The sequence below is a fragment of the Coregonus lavaretus genome (assembly GCF_964263955.1).
Source record: "Coregonus lavaretus genome assembly, chromosome: 30".
NCBI classification, from domain to species: domain Eukaryota; kingdom Metazoa; phylum Chordata; class Actinopteri; order Salmoniformes; family Salmonidae; genus Coregonus; species Coregonus lavaretus.
Genome location: NC_140017.1, coordinates 3,268,088 through 3,291,449, shown reverse-complemented (window position 1 = coordinate 3,291,449; position 23,362 = coordinate 3,268,088). Strand labels below are relative to the sequence as shown.

General features: G+C 43.7%; 1 protein-coding gene across 1 annotated transcript in view; it reads left to right on the top strand.

The window, feature by feature from the left end:
- The first annotated feature begins 7,319 nt into the window (after nucleotides 1-7,319).
- Nucleotides 7,320-23,362, top strand: part of LOC311105836 (clarin-1-like) — a 37,517-nt gene continuing 21,474 nt past the window's right edge. Inside the window, exon 1 of the mRNA XM_084148046.1 lies at nucleotides 7,320-7,836. Coding sequence (XP_084004172.1) covers nucleotides 7,584-7,836 — 253 coding nt within the window. The 5' untranslated portion in view covers nucleotides 7,320-7,583. The remainder of the gene's footprint in view (nucleotides 7,837-23,362) is intronic.

Here is a 23,362-nt window from a genome sequence, read left to right as displayed (position 1 = left end):
AGCATGGCAATGGGAAGTGTGGGATGGTGTACAACCAAAGTGCTGCAGCTGTGGGGTGCTCATAATGTGGCATATGGTGGGTGTACGGCAATGAAGCATGCAGTGGAGGTGCAACAAGTGAGAGTGGGTGTCATATGCTGAGGCAGTGAGGGTGGTCCAGGTCTAGGGAGATACAGGTTCAAGGGAGAGATGGGTAGGAGCATCTAGACCGGGGATTACGGGGCAGGTGGGCAGAGATATGGTATACATAGATAAGAGAAAGCTGGTGACGTTCATAGCAGGAGCAATCAATAGCACTGCTAAAGTAGAGTCTAAAACAGAGAGGATTCAGCTAATAGTGAAAGCGGCTGGGAGACATCTGAGTATGACAGGGTTGACATGGGAAGAGATTTGAGATTACCTAAATCAGCTGAGGCTGGGGAACGAATGGATGGAAATGGCCAAGTGATGGAAAATCTGATAGAAATGAAAGACCTGGTGTGCCTGAATGATGGCCGAGGGACCAGGATTGATGTAGCCACAGGGAAAGAGTTTGCCTTGGACCTCACTCTGGTATCTAGTGCCATGGCAGGAATCTGTGAGTGGGAGGTATGGGAGGAGTCGACAGTAGGGAGTGACCATTACCCTATAGTATGCACAGTAGGCCGGAGGGAGGAGGAGGTGACAGTGGATGGAGTAGGCAGGTGGGTGTTTGGAAGGGCAAAGTGGGATCAGTTTCAGGAGCTGAGTGAGCAGGTGATGGCTCGGGTGGATATGAGAGGGGATGTGGATAGTATGAATAACTGGGTGAGAACATCTTTAGTGGGGACAGCTACTGAGGCTATACCTAAGACTTCAGGGAGGAGGAGGAGGAAAGCAGTCCCATGGTGGACGGAGGAGTGTGGGGCAATGGTGAGGAGTCGGAAAAGGGCATTTAGAGTACTGAAAAGGACGCATAACTTCCAACATCTGATTCAGTATAAGCAGGCCCAGGCCCTGAACCGTCAGGCAAAGAGGTCATGTTGGCGTTGGTTCTGTGACACCATTGGAAGGGCGACACCTGTGGGAGAAGTGTGGGGGATGATTAAGAGGATGAGTGGGGTCAGAAGGGAGTGGAATTATCCAGTGTTGAAGAGTGGGGAAGATATGGCAGTAACAGATGAGGAGAAGGCAGAGATGATGACCAAAGCCTTTGTCCAAGTGCATAGCTCGGCAAATTTGTCAGAGGAGGGGCAGAGGGAACGAGAGAGAATGAGAGGGGAGCACCCTGGAGTGCTGGATAGGAGGGAGGATGTAAATTATGCGTTGAATGAAACATTTACCAGGGCAGAGATTAAAAGGGTAATAGGTAAGGCTGGGTTAACTTCACCTGGGAAAGATGAGGTGTGCTATGTTATGTTGGCCCATCTTAGTGATGAAGCACTGGATAAGGTATTGGTGTTGTACAACAGAGTGTGGGAGGAGGGGAAACTACCAGGCAGCTGGAAGGAGGAAGTAGTGGTACCAATCTGGAAGCCAGGGAAGGACTCAACGAGGCGAACAAGCTATCGGCCAATAGCTTTAACATCACATGTATGTAAGATTATGGAACGTATGATAGGCTAACTTTCTTCCTGGAGAGCAGGGGTCTAGTTTCGCCACATCAGAGTGGGTTCAGGAAGGGGAGGGGAACTATGTACCCAGTGCTCTGCTTAGAAGCAGAGATCAGGAAGGCTCAGGTGAACAAGGAGACTGTTGTGGCTGTCTTTTTTTATGTGAAGAAGGCATATGATATGATGTGGAAAGAGGGGTTGTTAATCAAGCTTGATATTATGGGGGTAGGAGGAAGAACATACAACTGGATAAAGAACTTCCTGTTTGGAAGGTCTATCCAGGTGAGGGTGGGGAAGTCTTTATCAGGCAACTACCTGGTGGATAACGGTACACCGCAGGGGAGCGTGATTAGTCCTCCGTTGTTCTCAATCTTGATCAATTATGTTTACTCTCAGGTACAGCCGGATATTGGGAGGTCGTTCTTTGCAGATGATGGATGGGGCCTTATGGAAGAGGGGAAGAAATGTGCCATACATAGTCAGGAAGGTACAGGAAGCAATTGATGAGGTAGAGAGGTGGGAATTCATGTGGGGATTTAGGTTCTCTGTAGAGAAAACTTAAACAGTTCTTTACCAGGAGGAAGGTGGGAGATGAGGTATGCTTGAGGTGATATGGGAGAAACTTGGAGAGGGTGGGGGCCTTCAGGTTCCTTGGGGTGTACTTTGACACTAGGCTGACCTGGGCAGAACACATTGAGAGAGTGGTGAGAAAGTGTAAGAAGGTGCTAAATGTGGGGGGCTGGGCGTTCCTCATTGAGGGCCATGTATGTTGCATTGATCCAATCTGTAATAGACTATGGCAGTATAGCGTATGGTTCGGCAGCCCGGACCTCACTGGAAAGACTAGATGTCATACAGGGGCAAGGACTCAGAATATGTAGTGGGGCGTTTCGTACCTTCCCAGTGTCTGCGCAACAGGTGGAGATGGGGGATATGCCATTTTAGATTAGGAGACAGCAGCTGGCAATGAATTATTGGGTCAACCTACAAGGACATGGGGTGTCTCATCCTGTGAAAGGGATTTTACAGGTATGCTGGGAACATGAGGGAGGACAGAACACGAGCTTTGGGTGGGTGGGTAATACCCAGGCGAAGGAGATGAGACTGTATGGAAGTGAGTTTAGTCCAACAGTAGCTATTCCTGTAAATCCACCATGGCTACTCCCGCCTCCAGTAGTTGATCTAGAAGTGTTGGAGAGACTACAGAAAGATAGGGAGGGTGTTGATCCAGCTGATTTGTTTAATAGATTTCTGGAAAATGTATATCAGGATTTTGTGGCCATTTACACAGATGGTTCAAAAGATCCAAGGACAGGATGTCCTGGGTCAGCATTTGTAGTGCAGGAATGTGGGGTGGCAGTCAGGAAACGTATCTGGCTGTCAATACGGCGGAGCTGATGGCCATTCTGTTGGCCTTGCAATGGGTGGAGGAAGTGAAGCCAGACAGAGTAGTTATTTGCTCTGATTCATGTGCAGTGTTAATGAGTCTGCAGTCCTTTAGCTCACGTAGTAGACAAGACCTGCTTTATGACGTACGACAAACCCATGGCAGGGTTAGAAAGATGGCAGACTAGATTTACTTGGGTCCCAGACCATGTGGGGGTGGAGGTGAACGAGGCAGTAGATATACTGGCTAAACAACCACTTAGTAGTGGGGATGTTGATGTTGTTGTATCAATGAGCAAGGCAGAGGCAAAAACAATGATATGTACAGTGGTGGTGCACATACACTACCAGTCAAAAGTTTGAACACAGCTACCCATTCAAGGGTTTTTCTTTATTTTTACAATTTTTTACATTGTAGAATAATAGTGAAGACGCAAAACTATGAAATAACACATATGGAATCATATAGTAACCAAAAAAGTGTTAAACAAATGAAAATATATTTTATATTTGAGATTCTTCAAATAGCCAACCTTTGCCTTGATGACAGCTTTGCACACTCTTGGCATTCTCTCAACCAGCTTCATGAGGTAGTCACCTGGACTGCATTTCAATTAACAGGTGTGCCTTCTTACATTTACATTTACATTTACGACATTTAGCAGACGCTCTTATCCAGAGCGACTTACAAATTGGTGCATTCACCCTATAGCCAGTGGGATAACCACTTTACAAACTTTTTTTTTTTTAAGGAGGGGGGGGGGGGGGGGGGGGGGGGGGGTAGAAGGATTACTTTATCCTATCCCAGGTATTCCTTAAAGAGTGGGGGTTTCAAATGTCTCCGGAAGGTAGTGAGTGACTCCGCTGTCCTGGCGTTGTGAGGGAGCTTGTTCCACCATTGGGGTGCCAGAGCAGCGAACAGTTTTGACTGGGCTGAGCGGGAACTATGCTTCCGCAGAGGAAGGGGAGCCAGCAGGCCAGAGGTGGATGAACGCAATGCCCTCGTTTGGGTGTAGGGACTGATCAGAGCCTGAAGGTACAGAGGTGCCGTTCCCCTCACAGCTCCATAGGCAAGCACCATGGTCTTGTAACAGATGCAAGCTTCAACTGGAAGCCAGTGGAGTGTGCGGAGGAGCGGGGTGACGTGAGAGAACTTGGGAAGGTTGAACACCAGACGGGCTGCGGCATTCTGGATGAGTTGTAGGGGTTTAATGGCACAGGCAGGGAGCCCAGCCAACAGCGAGTTGCAGTAATCCAGACGGGAGATGACATTCGGAGAGTGCCTGGATTAGGACCTGTGCCGCTTCCTGTGTAAGGCAGGGTCGAACTCTCCGAATGTTGTAGAGCATGAACCTGCAGGATCGGGTCACCGCCTTGATGTTAGCGGAGAACGACAGGGTGTTGTCCAGGGTCACGCCAAGGCTCTTCGCACTCTGGGAGGAGGACACAACGGAGTTGTCAACCGTGATGGCGAGATCATGGAACGGGCAGTCCTTCCCCGGGAGGAAGAGCAGCTCCGTCTTGCCAAGGTTCAGCTTGAGGTGGTGATCCGTCATCCATACTGATATGTCTGCCAGACATGCAGAGATGCGATTCGCCACCTGGTTATCAGAAGGGGGAAAGGAGAAGATTAGTTGTGTATCGTCAGCGTAGCAATGATAGGAGAGGCCATGTGAGGATATGACAGAGCCAAGTGACTTGGTATATAGGGAGAATAGGAGAGGGCCTAGAACTGAGCCCTGGGGGACACCAGTGGTGAGAGCACGTGGTGCGGAGACAGCTTCTCGCCACGCCACTTGGTAGGAGCGACCGGTCAGGTAGGACGCAATCCAGGAGTGAGCCGCGCCGGAGATGCCCAGCTCGGAGAGGGTGGAGAGGAGGATCTGATGGTTCACAGTATCAAAGGCAGCAGACAGGTCTAGAAGGACAAGAGCAGAGGAGAGAGAGTTAGCTTTAGCAGTGCGGAGAGCCTCCGTGACACAGAGAAGAGCAGTCTCAGTTGAATGACCAGTCCTGAAACCTGACTGGTTTGGATCAAGAAGGTCATTCTGAGAGAGATAGCAAGAGAGTTGGCTAAAGACGGCACTCTCAATAGTTTTGGAAAGAAAAGAAAGAAGGGATACTGGTCTGTAGTTGTTGACATCAGTGGGATCGAGTGTTGGTTTTTTGAGAAGGGGTGCAACTCTCGCTCTCTTGAAGACGGAAGGTAAAAGTTAATTTGTGGAATTTCTTTCCTTCTTAATGTGTTTGAGCCAATCAGTTGTGTTGTGACAAGGTAGGAGGGGTATACAGAATATAGCCCTATTTTGTAAAAGAAAAAGTCCATATTATGGCAAGAACAGCTTAAATAAGCAAAGAGGAATGACAGTCCATCATTACTTTAAGACATGAAGGTCAGTCAATACAGAACATTTCAAGAACTTTGAAAGTTTCTTCAAGTGCAGTCGCAAAACCATCAAGCGCTATGATGAAACTGGCTCTCATGAGGACCGCCACAGGAAAGGAAGACCCAGAGTTACCTCTGCTGCAGAGGATAAATTCATTAGAGTTACCAGCCTCAGAAATTGCAGCCCAAATAAATGCTTCACAGAGTTCAAGTAACAGACACATCTCAACATCAACTGTTCAGAGGGGACTGTGTGAATCAGGCCTTCATGGTCGAATTGCTGCAAAGAAACCACTGCTAAAGGACACCAATAATAAGAAGAGACCTGCTTGGGCCAAGAAACACGAGCAATGGACATTTGACCGGTGGAAATTTGTCCTTTGGTCTGGAGTCCAAATTGGAGATTTTTGGTTCAAACCGCAGTGTCTTTGTGAGATGCGGTGTGGGTGAACGGATGATCTCCGCATGTGTAGTTCCCACCATAAAGCATGGAGGACGAGGTGTTATGGTGTGGGGTTGCTTTGCTGGTGACACTGTCTGTGATTTATTTAGAATTCAAGGCACACTTAACCAGCATGGCTACCACAGCATTCTGCAGCGATATGCCATCCCATCTGGTTTGGGCTTAGTGGGACTATAATTTGTTTTTCAACAGGACAATGACCCAACACACCTCCAGGCTGTGTAAGGGCTATTTTACCAAGAAGGAGAGTGATGGAGTGCTGCATCAGATGACCTGGCCTCCACAATCCCCCGACCTCAACCCAATTGAGATGGTTTGGGATGAGTCGGACGGCAGAATGAAGGAAAAGCAGCCAACAAGTGCATATGTGGGAACTCCTTCAAGACTGTTGGAAAAGCATTCTAGGTGAAGCTGGTTGAGAGAATGCCAAGAGTGTGCAAAGCTGTCATCAAGGCAAAGGGTGGCTATTTGAAGAATATAAAATATAAAATATATGTTGATTTGTTTAACACGTTTTTGGTTACTACATGATTCCATATGTGTTATATAATAGTTTTGATGTCTTCACTATTATTCTACAATGTAAAAATAGTGAAAATAAAGAAAAACCTATGAAGGAGTAGGTGTGTCCAAACTTTTGACTGGTACTGTATGGTAGGAGCATTGGAATAGAGTGGAATGGCCACCCGGACTATTTACACTTTACCCTTACCTACATGTACAAATTACCTCGACTAACCTGTACCCCCGCACATTGACTTGGTACCGGTACCCCCTGTATATAGCCTCGTTATTGTTATTTTATTGTGTTACTTTTTATTATTTTTTACTTTGAACTGCATTGTTGGTTAAGGGCTTGTAAGTAAGCATTCACGGCAAGGTCTACAGCTGTTGTATTCGGTGCATGTGACTAATAAAGTTTGATTTGATTTGATAGAGACACTAAGGGCAGGCATTTATTCCAAGTACAGCAGAAAGTCGGGGAGGGGAGGACAGCAGGAAGAGACAGAAGAGAGGACGCTATTTTTACATGATTAAGGGTGGGACACAGCTGGTTGAATAAGACTTTAAATGTGATAGGAAAGCATCCAACAGGAAAGTGTGATTATTTTCCAGGAAATAGAGGCAGTGGAGCATGTACTGATACAGTGTGGACAGTATGAGAGGGAAAGAGAGAGGCTGATCCAGTATGAGGGAGAAGGGGATACAGGAAATTAGTTTAAAGAGTATACTGACTAGAACTCATTAGATACAGTCTCAAATATTTTGTTATCTTTTTTAAGAGAAACTGGGCTGGCACGTATGATTTAGTTTCTCCCCGTCTCTGGCCCACACGCCAGTACAGTAGATGGTGGTAATGCACCATAACGTTGGATGCCAACCGCCGATAAACCCCACCGAAAACTCACGTGTCTGTATTCAGTGCAGCAGATGAGCGTCGTACCCAATCAGACGTCAGGTCACCGAGGCTAAAGGCGTCCCTCTCGCTATCTTCGAGAAGCGTCTCCCGAAATTTAAAACTTGGAGAAAATGAGCAAGAGGGAAAAACTATCAATGTAACTTAATACGCAACGGCCACCTTAGAACAGCATCAATACGGTATACACATTTAGCTATTTCAAAGAGACTTGTCATAATAGCCTAACACAGATATTTAGCATCTTCGTTTTGGATTATTTGCCTCAACAACAATTTGCGAGTTTGGAACCGACTGGAGATGAATTGAACACCATGTTCTGGTCAGACTAATTATTTCGCCACACTCTTCAGACTCATCATGCCAAGTCATCAAAAGAAAATTATATTCTCTGTTGGGGGGGTGTTGAGTTTCGGTTGCGTCCTCATTGTTGCGGCGGCGATGGGGACGCAATTTTGGGTCCAGGGTACTGTGCTGTGTACAACCGGGGCGCAGCTTGTAAATGCCACAGGACAAGAGCTGGATCAATTTGTCGGTAGGGTTAACTATGGGCTCTTTCACGGACAGACAGTGAAGCAATGTGGACTTGGTGGAAGACCCTTCAGATTTTCATGTGAGTAGAAGTCCCTGTGAATTTTGTGAAAAACTGTATTTAAAGATTACTGCTTGGTTGAAACATCATGTTCTCATTTGAGCATCTATTATGAAAAGTGAATAACAATGAGACAAGCAGTCACCCACCCCATTAATAATACAAATGACTATAGATAGACTGCACCCGGCCCTGTTTTAAGTGAGTCCTATCCCTGTGACTTGAGGGAGGGGGGGGGGGGGGGGGGGGGATTCACCTTTACAATAAAGTATACTGAACAAAAGTATAAACACAACAATTAACAATTTTACTGAGTTACAGTTCATATAAGGAAATCAGTCAATTGAAATTAATTTATTATGCCCTAATCTATGGGTTTCACATGACTGGGCAGGGGCCCACCCACTGGGGAGCCAGCCAATCAGAATGAGTTTTTCTCCGTAAAAGGGCTTTATTACAGACAGAAATACCTCTCAGTTTCATCAGCTGTCTGGGTGGCTGGTCTCAAGACGATCCCGCAGGTGAAGAAGCCAGATGTGGAGGTCCTGGGCTGGCGTGGTTACACGTGGTCTGCGGTTGTGAAGCCGGTTGGACGTACTGCCAAATTCTCTAAAACTGCGTATGGTAGAGAAATGGAGGTGGCTTATGGTAGAGGAATGAACATTCCATTTTCTGGCAACAGCTCTGGTGGACATTCCTGCAGTTAGCATGCCAATTAATTCCTCCCTCAAAATTTGAGACATCTATGGCATTGTGTTGTGTGACAAAACTTTACATTTTAGAGTGGCTTTTTATTGTCCCCAGCACAAGGTGCACCTGTGTAAACACCATGCTGTTTAATCAGCTTCTTGATATGCCACACCTGTCAGGTGGATGGATTATCTTGGCAAAGGAGAAATGCTCACTAACAGGGATGTAAACAAATTTGTCCACAAATCTTGAGAGAAATAACCTTTTTTGTGTATGGAAAATATCTGGGCTCTTTTATTTCAACTCATGAAACATGCAACCTTACATGTTGCGTCTTATATTTTTGTTCAGTATATTTGCAGGCTAACAATAAAATCAAATTCCTAATGTGATTACCCAGTGGGCATAAGACGTGATAAAGACGTATTGTACTGGTTGAAATCTGGTCTGGACATATAACCTGATCACAACCAAATTTCTACATGACCTATTTTTGACATCATGAAAAATACGTCTTATTTTGGTTGAAATCTGATTGAACTACTGACCAGTTATCTAAATGCTACTCAGTTAAAATAAACCAATCTATATAAACGTGCATAGGGTTTGTTGGCCATGCCCCCATTGCATATAAGACACTAGAACCATTACAATTACGAACATTTGAGTAATGTTTTTTTTCAGCAGGGTTTGCATGATTCAGCTTAGCACACTTGGCACTCTGTGGGATAGAGTTTTTTAAAATTCTGGTTGCACACGTGACATGCTGGTAGTTATTAAGGAAAAACTGATTTAAGTTTCCCTGCATTAAAGTCCCCGGCCACTAGGAGCACTGCTTCTGGATGAGCATTTTCTTGTTTGCTTATGGCCATATACAGCTCGTTGAGTGCGGTCTTAGTGCCAACATCGGTTTGTGGTGGTAAGTAGACGGCTACGAAAAATATAGATGGTGTGGTCTACAGCTTATCATGAGGTACTCTACCTCAGGCGAGCAATACCTTGAGACTTCCCTAATATAAGTCATCGCGCACCAGCTGTTATTGACAAATAGACACACACCCCCACCCCTCATCTTACCAGACGTAGCTGTTCTGTCCTGCTGATGCACGGAAAACCTAGCCAACTGTATATTATCCGTGTCGTCGTTCAGCCACGACTCGGTGAAACATAAGATATTACAGTTTTTAATGTCCCATTGGTAGGATAGTCTCGAACGGAGATCATCAAGTTTATTCTCCAGTGATTGCACGTTGGCCAATAGAACGGATGGTAGAGGAGGGTTACCCACTCGCCGACGAACTCTCACAAGGCACCCTGATCTCCGCCCCCTGTGTTTCCGTCTTTTCTTCACGCGAATGACTGGGATTTGGGCCTTGTCTCGGAGAAGCTGTATATCTTTCGCGTCGGACTCATTAAAGAAAAAATCTTCGTCCAGTTTGAGGTGAGTAATCGCTGATATCCAGAATCTCTTTTCGGTCATAAGAGACGGTAGCAGCAACATTATGTACAAAATAAGTTACAAACAATGCGAAAAAACACACCAAATAGCACAGTTCGTCAGGAGCCTGTAAAAAAAACGGCAGCCATCCCCTTCCGGCGCCATTATACTTTGACACTCTGATCTTCAGTGTGTATTGATTCCTACTAACCAGCATTGTAAGAGCTAGGTTTGTACTAGCTCTGCTTATGATCATTAACTTTTTTTATTGCGTCAGGTCTCACTGAGACTGGATTCCCCAAGAGACATGCTATTCAGCTGCCCATTATTGCCTGACCTTACACGCTTAGAAAAAAAGGTGGTATCTAGAACCTAAAAGGGTTAATCGGCTGTCCCCATATGAAAACCCTTTGAAGAACCCTATTTGGATCCAGGTAGAAGTATTTTGGGTTCCCTTTCCACAGAGGGTTATACATGGAACCCAAAATGGTTATCCTATGGGGACAGACGTAGAACCCTTATGGAACCCTTTTTCTAAGTGTGTAGTGTAAGTACAGTTGAAGTCGGAAGTTTACATGCACCTTAGCCAAACACATTTAAACTCAGTTTTTCACAATTCCTGACATTTAATCCTAGTAAAAAATTCCCTGTCTTAGGTCAGTTAGGATCACCACTTTATTTTAAGAATGTTGAAATGTCAGAATAATAGTAGAGAGCGTGATTTATTTCAGCTTTTATTTATTTCATCACATTCCCAGTGGGTCAGAAGTTTACATACACACAATTAGTATTTGGTAGCATTGCCTTTAAATTGTTTAACTTGGGTCAAACATTTTGGGTAGCCTTCCACAAACTTCCCACAGTAAGTTGGGTGAATTTTGGCCCATTCCTCCTGACAGAGCTGGTGTAACTGAGTCAGGTTTGAAGGCCTCCTTGCTCGCACACACTTTTTCAGTTCTGCCCACAAATGTTCTATAGGATTGAGGTCAGGGCTTTGTGATGGCCACTCCAATACCTTGACTTTGTTGTCCTTAAGCCATTTTGCCACAACTTTGGAAGTATGCTTGGGGTCATTGTTCATTTGGAAGACCCATTTGCGACCAAGTTTTAACTTCCTGACTGATGTCTTGAGATGTTGCTTCAATATATCCACATAATTTTCCTTTCTTATGATGCCATCTATTTTGTGAAGTGCACCAGTCCCTCCTGCAGCAAAGCACCCCCACAGCATGATGCTGCCACCCCCGTGCTTCACGGTTGGGATGGTGTTCTTCGGCTTGCAAGCGACCCCCTTTTTCCTCCAAACATAACGATGGTCATTATGGCCAAAGAGTTCTATTTTTGTTTCATCAGACCAGAGGAAATTTCTTCCAAAAATATGATCTTTGTCCCCATGTGCAGTTGCAAACCGTAGTCTGGCTTTTTATGGCGGTTTTGTAGCAGTGGCTTCTTCCTTGCTGAGCGGCCTTTCAGGTTATGTCGATATAGGACTCGTTTTGCTGTGGATATAGATACTTTTGTACCTGTTTCCTCCAGCATCTTTACAAGGTCCTTTGCTGTTGTTCTGGGATTGATTTGCACTTTTCGCACCAAAGTACATTCATCTCTAGGAGGCAGAAAGCGTCTCCTTCCTGAGCGGTATGATGGCTACGTGGTCCCATGGTGTTTATACTTGCGTACTATTGCTTGTACAGATGAACGTGGTACCTTCAGGCATTTGGAAATTGCTCCCAAGGATGAGCCAGACTTGTGGAGGTCTAAAAAAAAATTCTGAGGTCTTGGCTGATTTTCTTTTCATTTTCCCATGATGTCAAGCAAAGAGGCACTGAGTTTGAAGGTAGGCCTTGAAATACATCTACAGGTATACCTCCAATTGACTCAAATTATGTCAATTAGCCTATCAGAAGCTTCTAAAGCCATGACATAATTTTCTGGAATTTTCCAAGCTGTTTAAAGGCACAGTGAACTTAGTGTATGTAAACTTCTGACCCATTGGAATTGTGAATTATAAGTGAAATAATCTGTCTGTAAACAATTGTTGGAAAAATTACTTGTGTCATGCACAAAGTAGATGTCCTAACCGCCTTGTCAAAACTATAGTTTGTTAAGAAGAAATGTGTGCAGTGGTTGAAAAACAATTTTTAATGAGTCCAACCTAAGTGTATGTAAACTTCCGACTTCAACTGTAGATCCAATTGAAATAGCACCACTTCTAATAATATGCATTTGTAAAGCAAATAAAATCCAAAACCCTTGTAAAGTGAGTGGTGAGTCATGCAAAGTTTCTCCCATTTCTCTTGCTCTTTCTCTCTGTCACTCATTCACTCTGTCACTCATTCAAACTGACACATGTGCGCAGTTGCAGAGAAGAGGAAGAGATTTGCTGATTACACACATTTCTAAAAATGTTTGTTGCAGGAATGATATGACAGACAACTTTTGAACAATATAATATTTTATTGTCTCTATTGCCTCTTTACACAAACTTACAATTTTGCATTTAGCTTTATTTTTTTAAGACTGCCAAGCGGTCCTCAATTGGGGGAACCTCTGTGCGGGACAATGTCCTCAGAATAATGGAGCGGTGTGTTTATAAAAAGTTGTATTAAGATTAAGCAAAAAAAATTTTAATTATCCAACTACTGTCTAATTTTGATAATGTCCTTCTCTAGTTAGCTTTTAAAATCGCACATTTATAAAGTTGTAATGCGCTTATTCTCTTCACTGCTGATCTGACCCATCACACGACTCTTCAAGAGGGCCACTACGCTCTAGATCGCCTTCTGTGCTCAGAGGTCCTTGATGAGTATCTACCCCATCACACCACTCCTATTAATCAAATAAAACAATGGGCCTTTATACACTCTGTGTCCCAGTCTTTCAATGCATGTAATGTCTGTGGGTGAATTATGAAACAATTACTGTATGCAGATGTAGGAAAAATGGTGATGTAGTTTTGTTTTTACCATTGCTTGATCTATTTTAAATGTAAGAATATGTTGCAGATTTATCTTTAATTGGTGACTGTGGAAACAAATAGAAATGTAATGAACAATGTTTTCAATAATGATCAATGGAAACAGGATGCACCTGAGCTCAATTTCGAGTCTTATAGCAAAGTGGCTGAATACTTATAAGGTATTTCTGTTTGTAATTTATTTATACGTTTGCAAACATTTCTAAAAACCTGTTTTTGCTTTGTCATTATTGGGTATTGTGTGTAGATTGATGAGGTAACATTTTTGTAGCCATCCCGGAAGGGAGAGTAACAATGGATTGAGAGTTTTTGAAGCGTGAGTACTACAGGCAGCGTTTTCCTCAAATTGTCTTTGTTAAAATCCCCAGTTACAATAAATGCAGCCTCAGGATATGTGGTTTCCAGTTTGTACAAAGTCCAGTGTAGTTCCTTGAGGGCCGTCGTGGTATCGGCTTGAGGGGGAATATACACGGCTGTGACTATAACCGAACATAATTCTCTTGGGAGGTAATACGGTTGGCATTTGATTGAGAGGAATTCTAGGTCAGGTGAACAAAAGGACTTGAGTTCCTGTACGTTATCACAATCACACCATGAATAGTTAATCATGAAACACACACCACCGCCTTTCTTCTTCCCGGAGAGTTCTTTATTCCTGTCTGTGCGATGTACTGAGAACCCAGCTGGCTATATGGACGGCGACAGTATATCCAGAGAAAGCCATGATTCTGTGAAACAGAGTATGTTACAGTCCCTGATGTCTCTCTGGAAGGATATCCTCGCCTTGAGCTTGTCTACTTTATTGTCCAGGGACTGAACATTAGTGAGTAATATACTCGGAAGCGGTGAATGGTGTGCACGCCTCCTGAGTCGGACTAGAAGTCCACTCCGAATACCTCTTCTCCGCCGGCGGCATCTTGGAGCAGGCTCTGGGATAAGTTCAATTGCCCTGGGGTGTACGAACAAAGGATCCAATTTGGGAAAGTCGTATTTCTGGTCGTAATGCTGGTTGCTTAGGAGCTAGAAGCAGAGCTGCCATGTCTGTCGGCGCCATCTTGTCAACCACAGGTTAAGTCACATTATGATGAATACATTACGCAAGAAACAATGTTATGATATATCTTAATTTTAAAATGCAACTCTCTGGGCCTGATGCAGAGATGGCAGATCATCTTTTTTGATGGGGTTCAGTATTTTTTTTGCCATAGTTTAGATATGTTTCTGCTTATTTCCAACATTTTGGTAGGCTATTTGTTAGTGAACTTCTCTATAATTCGATACATGCAGCTTCTCTTCTGTCATTACTTGTTGCCCCAGAAGACGAATTATAAACTGGGTGGTTCGAGCCCTGAATGCTTATATTGGTAACCAGTTTATAACAGCAATAAGGCACTTCGGGGGTTTGTGGTATATGGCCAATATACCACGGCTAAGGGCTGTTCTTAGGCACGACGCAACGCTGGATACAGCCCTTAGCCTTGGTATATTGGCAATATACCACAAACCCCTGAGGTGCCTTATTGCTGTTATAAATGGGTTACCGTATCATATACCACACCCCCTCAGGCCTTATTGCTTAAATAAACCCATGCTCACCAAAATGTCATAAATCGATAGAATGAATGCGTCAATTTAGTTGACATACTGTAGGTAAAGCTTTCTCTTTCACCTCTGCTTCTTTCACGGAGCAAAGACTGGGAGAAAATGCAATAACTCTAAAACCATGCAGAATTTCCAAATGACATCAGCGTGACATTTTAGGACATGCACAATTTCCAGCCAGCTAATATAGCTTAAGATTGTGACATTAAGTTTACAACATTAGCAATCTCAAATTCAGCTTTTTTTTAACAGTAGCCTACATATTTGCAATAGGATCATATATAATATTTTGGGGACTAAAATGTATATTGTTCCCAAATGCTTGTTGGCTTTCCGCCAAAATGTATTCACATTTGGCAGATGTTAATTTCATGCCCTTAAGGCAGTTGGCCATCTATTAGCTAGCTACAGTGGCTTGCGAAAGTATTCACCCCCCTTGGCATTTTTCCTATTTTGTTGCCTTACAACCTGGAATTAAAATTGTTTTTTTGGGGGGTTTGTATCATTTGATTTACACAACATGCCTACCACTTTGAAGATGCAAAATATTTTTTCTTGTGAAACAAACAAGAAATAAGACAAAAAAAGCTGAACTTGAGCGTGCATAACTATTCACCCCCCCCTCCTTCTTCCATAAGTTTGGGGAGTCTCCCACATGCCTTTTGGCGAACACCAAACGTGTTTGCTTATTTTTTTCTTTAAGCAATGGCTTTTTTTCTGGCCACTCTTCCGTAAAACCCAGCTCTGTGGAGTGTACGGCTTAAAGTGGTCCTATGGACAGATACTCCAATCTCCGCTGTAGAGCTTTGCAGCTCCTTCAGGGTTATCTTTGGTGTCTTTGTTGCCTCTCTGATTAATGCCCTCCTTGCCTGGTCTGTGAGTTTTGGTGGGCGGCCCTCTCTTGGCAGGTTTGTTGTGGTGCCATATTCTTTCAATTTTTTTATAATGGATTTAATGGTGTTCCGTGGGATGTTCAAAGTTTGATATTTTTTTATAACCCAACTCTGATCTGTACTTCTCCACGACTTTGTCCCTGACCTGTTTGGAGAGCTCCTTGGTCTTCATGGTGCCGCTTGCTTGGTGGTGCCCCTTGCTTAGTGGTGTTGCAGACTCTGGGGCCTTTCAGAACAGGTGTGTATGTGTGTATATATACACTGCTCAAAAAATTAAAGGGAACACTAAAATAACACATCCTAGATCTGAATGAATGAAATAATCTTATGAAATACTTTTTTCTTTACATAGTTGAATGTGCTGACAACAAAATCACACAAATTATCAATGGAAATCCAATTTATCAACCCTTGGAGTTCTGGATTTGGAGTCACCCTCAAAATTAAAGTGGAAAACCACACTACAGGCTGATCCAACTTTGATGTAATATCCTTAAAACAAGTCAAAATGAGGCTCAGTAGTGTGTGTGGCCTCCACGTGCCTGTATGACCTCCCTACAACGCCTGGGCATGCTCCTGATGAGGTGGCGGATGATCTCCTGGACAGTCTGTGGTGCAACGTGGCGTTGATGGATGGAGCGAGACATGATGTCCCAGATGTGCTCAATTGGATTCAGGTCTGGGGAACGGGCGGACCAGTCCATAGCATCAATGCCTTCCTCTTGCAGGAACTGCTGACACACTCCAGCCACATGAGGTCTAGCATTGTCTTGCATTAGGAGGAACCCAGGGCCAACCGCACCAGCATATGGTCTCACAAGGGGTCTGAGGATCTCATCTCGGTACCTAATGGCAGTCAGGCTACCTCTGGCGAGCACATGGAGGGCTGTGCGGCCCCCCAAAGAAATGCCACCCCACACCATGACTGTCCCACCGCCAAACCGGTCATGCTGGAGGATGTTGCAGGCAGCAGAACGTTCTCCACGGCGTCTCCAGACTCTGTCACATGTGCTCAGTGTGAACCTGCTTTCATCTGTGAAGAGCACCGGGCGCCAGTAGCAGATTTGCCAATGTTGGTGTTCTCTGGCAAATGCAAAACGTTCTGCACGGTGTTGGGCTGTAAGCATAACCCCCACCTGTGGACGTCGGGCCCTCATACCACCCGTTTCTGACCGTTTGAGCAGACGCATGCACATTTGTGGCCTGCTGGAGGTCATTTTGCAGGGCTCTGGCAGTGCTCCTCCTGCTCCTCCTTGCACAAAGGCGGAGGTAGCAGTCCTGCTGCTGGGTTGTTGCCCTCCTACGGCCTCCTCTACATCTCCTGATGTACTGGCCTCTCTCCTGGTAGCGCCTCCATGCTCTGGACACTACGCTGACAGACACAGCAAACCTTCTTGCCACAGCTCACATTGATGTGCCATCCTGGATGAGCTGCACTACCTGAGCCACTTGTGTGGGTTGTAGACTCCGTCTCATGCTACCACTAGAGTGAAAGCACCGCCAGCATTCAAAAGTGACCAAAACATCAGCCAGGAAGCATAGGAACTGAGAAGTGGTCTGTGGTCACCACCTGCAAAACCAGTCCTTTATTGGGGGTGTCTTGCTAATTGCCTATAATTTCCACCTGTTGTCTATTCCATTTGCACAACAGAATGTGAAATTTATTGTCAATCAGTGTTGCTTCCTAAGTGGACAGTTTGATTTCACAGAAGTGTGATTGACTTGGAGTTACATTGTGTTGTTTAAGTGTTCCCTTAATTTTTTTTTAGCAGTGTGTATGTATATATATATACATACACAGTGGGGAAAAAAAGTATTTAGTCAGCCACCAATTGTGCAAGTTCTCCCACTTAAAAAGATGAGAGAGGTCTGTAATTTTCATCATAGGTACACGTCAACTATGACAGACAAAATGAGAAAAAAAATCCAGAAAATCACATTGTAGGATTTTTAATGAATTTATTTGCAAATTATGGTGGAAAATAAGTATTTGGTCAATAACAAAAGTTTCTCAATACTTTGTTATATACCCTTTGTTGGCAATGACACAGGTCAAATGTTTTCTGTAAGTCTTCACAAGGTTTCACACACTGTTGCTGGTATTTTGGCCCATTCCTCCATGCAGATCTCCTCTAGAGCAGTGATGTTTTGGGGCTGTCGCTGGGCAACACGGACTTTCAACTCCCTCCAAAGATTTTCTATGGGGTTGAGATCTGGAGACTGGCTAGGCCACTCCAGGACCTTGAAATGCTTCTTACGAAGCCACTCCTTCGTTGCCCGGGCGGTGTGTTTGGGATCATTGTCATGCTGAAAGACCCAGCCACGTTTCATCTTCAATGCCCTTGCTGATGGAAGGAGGTTTTCACTCAAAATCTCACGATACATGGCCCCATTCATTCTTTCCTTTACACGGATCAGTCGTCCTGGTCCCTTTGCAGAAAAACAGCCCCAAAGCATGATGTTTCCACCCCAATGCTTCACAGTAGGTATGGTGTTCTTTGGATGCAACTCAGCATTCTTTGTCCTCCAAACACGACGAGTTGAGTTTTTACCAAAAAGTTATATTTTGGTTTCATCTGACCATATGACATTCTCCCAATCCTCTTCTGGATCATCCAAATGCACTCTAGCAAACTTCAGACGGGCCTGGACATGTACTGGCTTAAGCAGGGGGACACGTCTGGCACTGCAGGATTTGAGTCCCTGGCGGCGTAGTGTGTTACTGATGGTAGGCTTTGTTACTTTGGTCCCAGCTCTCTGCAGATCATTCACTAGGTCCCCCCGTGTGGTTCTGGGATTTTTGCTCACCGTTCTTGTGATCATTTTGACCCCACGGGGTGAGATCTTGCGTGGAGCCCCAGATCGAGGGAGATTATCAGTGGTCTTGTATGTCTTCCATTTCCTAATAATTGCTCCCACAGTTGATTTCTTCAAACCAAGCTGCTTACCTATTGCAGATTCAGTCTTCCCAGCCTGGTGCAGGTCTACAATTTTGTTTCTGGTGTCCTTTGACAGCTCTTTGGTCTTGGCCATAGTGGAGTTTGGAGTGTGACTGTTTGGGGTTTTGGACAGGTGTCTTTTATACTGATAACAAGTTCAAACAGGTGCCATTAGTACAGGTAACGAGTGGAGGACAGAGGAGCCTCTTAAAGAAGAAGTTACAGGTCTGTGAGAGCCAGAAATCTTGCTTGTTTGTAGGTGACCAAATACTTATTTTCCACCATAATTTGCAAATAAATTCATAAAAAATTCTACAATGTGATTTTCTGGATTTTCTTTCCTCAATTGGTCTGTCATAGTTGACGTGTACCTATGATGAAAATTACAGGCCTCTCTCATCTTTTTAAGTGGGAGAACTTGCACAATTGGTGGCTGACTAAATACTTCTTTTCCCCACTGTATATCTATATATACAGTGAGGGAAAAAAGTATTTGATCCTCTGCTGATTTTCTATGTTTGCCCACTGACAAAGAAATTATCAGTCTATAATTTTAATGGTAGGTTTATTTGAACAGTGAGAGACAGAATAACAATAAAAAAATCCAAAAAAACGCATGTCAAAAATGTTATTAATTGATTTGCATTTTAATTAGGGAAATAAGTATTTGACCCCCTCTCAATCAGAAAGATTTCTGGCTCCCAGGTGTCTTTTATACAGGTAACGAGCTGAGATTAGGAGCACACTCTTAAAGGGAGTGCTCCTAATCTCAGCTTGTTACCTGTATAAAAGACACCTGTCCACAGAAGCAATCAATCAATCATATTCCAAACTCTCCACCATGGCCAAGACCAAAGAGCTCTCCAAGGATGTCAGGGACAAGATTGTAGACCTACACAAGGCTGGAATGGGCTACAAGACCATTGCCAAGCAGCTTGGTGAGAAGGTGACAACAGTTGGTGCGATTATTCGCAAATGGAAGAAACACAAAATAACTGTCAATCTCCCTCGGCCTGGGGCTCCATGCAAGATCTCAGCTCGTGGAGTTGCAATGATCATGAGAACGGTGAGGAAGCAGCCCAGAACTACACGGGAGAATCTTGTCAATGATCTCAAGGCAGCTGGGACCATAGTCACCAAGAAAACAATTGGTAACGCACTACGCCGTGAAGGACTGAAATCCTGCAGCGGCCACATGGCCCCCCTGCTCAAGAAAGCACATATACAGGGTCGTCTGAAGTTTGCCAATGAACATCTGAATGATTCAGAGGAGAACTGGGTCAAAGTGTTGTGGTCAGATGAGACCAAAATCGAGCTCTTTGGCATCAACTCAATTCGCCGTGTTTGGAGGAGGAGGAATGCTGACTATGACCCCAAGAACACTATCCCCACCCTCAAACATGGAGGTGGAAACATTATGCTTTGGGGGTGTTTTTCTGCTAAGGGGACAGGACAACTTCACCGCATCAAAGGGGACGATGGACGGAGCCATGTACCGTCAAATCTTGGGTGAGAACTTCCTTCCCTCAGCCAGGGCATTGAAAATGGGTCGTGGATGGGTATTCCAGCATGACAATGACCCAAAACACACGGCCAAGGAAACATAGGAGTGGCTCAAGAAGAAGCACATTAAGGTCCTGGAGTGGCCTAGCCAGTCTCCAGACCTTAATCCCATAGAAAATCTGTGGAGGGAGCTGAAGGTTCGAGTTGCCAAACGTCAGGCTCGAAACCTTAATGACTTGGAGAAGATCGGCAAAGAGGAGTGGGACAAAATCCCTCCTGAGATGTGTGCAAACCTGGTGGCCAACTACAAGAAACGTCTGACCTCTGTGATTGCCAACAAGGGTTTTGCCACCAAGTACTAAGTCATGTTTTGCAGAGGGGTCAAATACTTATTTCCCTCATTAAAATGGAAATCAATTTATAACATTCTTGACATGTGTTTTTCTGGATTTATTTGTTGTTATTCTGTCTCTCACTGTTCAAATAAACCTACCATTAAAATTATAGACTGATCATGTCTTTGTCAGTGGGCAAACGTACAAAATCAGCAGGGGATCAAATACTTTTTCCCCTCACTATATATATATATATATATATATATATATATATATATATATATATATATATATATATATATATATATATATATATACATACTGAGATCATGTGACACTTAGATTGCACACAGGTGGACTTTATTTAACTACTTCTGTGACTTCTGAAGGTAATTGGTTGCACCAGATCTTATTTAGGGGCTTCATAGCAAAGGGGGTGAATACATATGCACGCACCACTTTTCCGTTATTTATTTTTTAGAATTTTTTGAAACAAGTAATTTTTTTCACTTCACCAATTTGGACTATTTTGTGTATGTCCATTGCATGAAATAAAAATAAAAATCCATTTAAATTACAGGTTGTAATTCAACAGAATAGGGAAAACGCCAAGGGGGATGAATACTTTTGCAAGGCACTGTAGCTAGCTAGATTTACCAGTATATTTGCTATAACAGTAGTTAGCTAGCTAGGTACCATTAACACAAATTATGATGGCTAACTAACTAGCTACATCTTTGTGTGTACTGTCTACTGCAGAATACATTATAGACAGCACCAGCCACTGCTAACGTAAGCTAACCAGCACACTAGTTCGGTCTCTTTTATGCTAGCTAGCTAGCTAGCTTCTCAATTTACCTCTCCACATAATGGGAAAAGTTCGAAGTGGTCCCAGCCTTCTCGGTGATTGAAGCAGTGTTCTTTTCTGGCACAGAAATTCTTTATGGTTGTCATAGGTGAAATGGACAATGGCTGATTTCACTGACACGCGTGCACAATATGTATTGGCGGGTATTTTTTCCCAAATTGATGCACAATCATTGGATGGCGATGCCAGGGCAGGCACAGGGCACTGCTACAGAAGATACACAGATAGGCATTGGAAGATTGATACACTTGCTGCCTGTCATGTCACCCTGACAGTTTTGCTACAATTATTGGGATAAACAGGGGCTGATTACTTGGCTGGTCTTGGGAAGAAAGTATGAGTCCTCATTGTCCAAGACTGAGTAAAAATGTATCCCAGGCGAGACAAGACTGAGACACTCAATATGTTGTCTCGAGACCGGTCTAGAGTACTACAACACTGTCCCATTCCCTTTTCGCAATGTTTTTAGAATTGTAAACTAATGGAAACTAGCAGTGGAGAAGTATTGCGAGCACAGCTCCAGATCACTTTATCTACCACAAAGGGGAGAGAAGAGAAGAGGGGGAGAGAGAGCTGTCTATCAAACAGCAGAGCGTGTCCAACTCCAGCGCTTACATAACAGAGCTGAGAGCACTCCATGCAGAATGGGGCCCATATATAAATCTCCCATGTTTTTTTTTCTCCCCTACCCCAATCCCATTATCATTTAGATAAATTGCATTACATATATCTCACCACCAGGGGGTTCTGCAGCACCTCCAACATCCGTACATCCCGCGGCTATGCTAAGTAAGCAGTAAGGCATGAGAACCCGGGAATTATCTTGTGAATAACTCCCTACCGATGCCTTATCTCACCAACTGCGTTGCGATATTTTTGTCTGAATTCTGAAAAAATATAGATTCCGATTTCGAGCACTAAACCATTCACACCAAATCCGATGCGTTTTTCCCTCCACTTTTCCGAACAATTCGCATAACGCCACCATTGCTGCTGATGTCATTTTCATGGGAGTATGATGTTCAAAGGGGCTAGAGAGGAAGCAGTAATGAGAGAGAAATCATATACTACTGGAAAAATTATATGCTACTGAAAATATTAGGATAGGCTATTCATCCTATATGAACTTGGCTATGTTTCATTCAGTTGCACTCCATTTAATAAATGCAAAACTGGCACTGGCACCTGTCATTCCTCAAACATAGGCCTATGCTGACCATCATGATGCTTGCTGCCTTCAGTTCTTTCTATCTGATTGGAATCCAGACAAGCTAGGCCGATTTTAGGAAACTTTCTAAATGGACATAGAGAATTTGCGAACTCCTACACGCACACCCACCCACCTAAAAGGACCCATCAGTCAAAGCCGCCTGCAGCGCATCTCACTCGGACAAATAAGCAAATCACATTCCCCCTTTCCCAAAAAGTATTAAAAACCTTGCCTTAGCTTAATCCTTTTTAGTCTACGTTATAATGCTAAATCAATGTAGCTTATCAAATAAATTGACTAGGAAAGTTTTAAGGGGGAGATATAGAGAAAGCTGTGATAGGCTATATGAAGATGAAATTGACAACCTAGGAACACATGCACACAACCTGCCCATAGCCTAATGATCAGCTGTTGATCAATTTTTGTGAAGCAATGAGTGGTTATGTTGATACTACATTTTTATTTGAGTGAGTCTGTCTTTTTAGGGTTGCCTATAGCACAGGTGGTCGCCTAGATTCACTTCAGCAGGCCTATTATATATAGCCTAATATATAGGCTATATGAATGATGCATTAATATTTGAATTAACTTCTAACTTACACATGTCTTCTTCACTGTTCCCTTCTTGCGCAATTCATGCATCTCCGCTGGCAACTCCGCTGGCCCATCTCTTTCCCCTCTCTCTAGCTCTTGAACAAGTAACCTATACAGTGCCTTCAGAAAGTATTCAAACCCCTTGACTTACTGCACATTTTGTTGTTACAGCCTGAATTAAAAATCCATTCAATCTTTTTTTCTCACCAGTCTACTACAAACAATACCAGTGAAAACATGTTTTTAGAAATGTTTGCAAATTTGTTAAATGAAATACAGAAATATCTCATTTACATAAGTATTGACACCTCTGAGTCAATACTTTGTAGAAGCGCCTTTGCGGCGATTACAGCTGAGTGTTTTTGGTCAAGTCTCTAAGCGCTTTGCACACCTGGATTGTACAATATTTGCCAATTTTTCTTTTTAAAATTCTTCAAGCTATGTCTGATCATTGCTAGACAGCCATTTTCAAGTCTAGTCATAATTTTCAAGTTGATT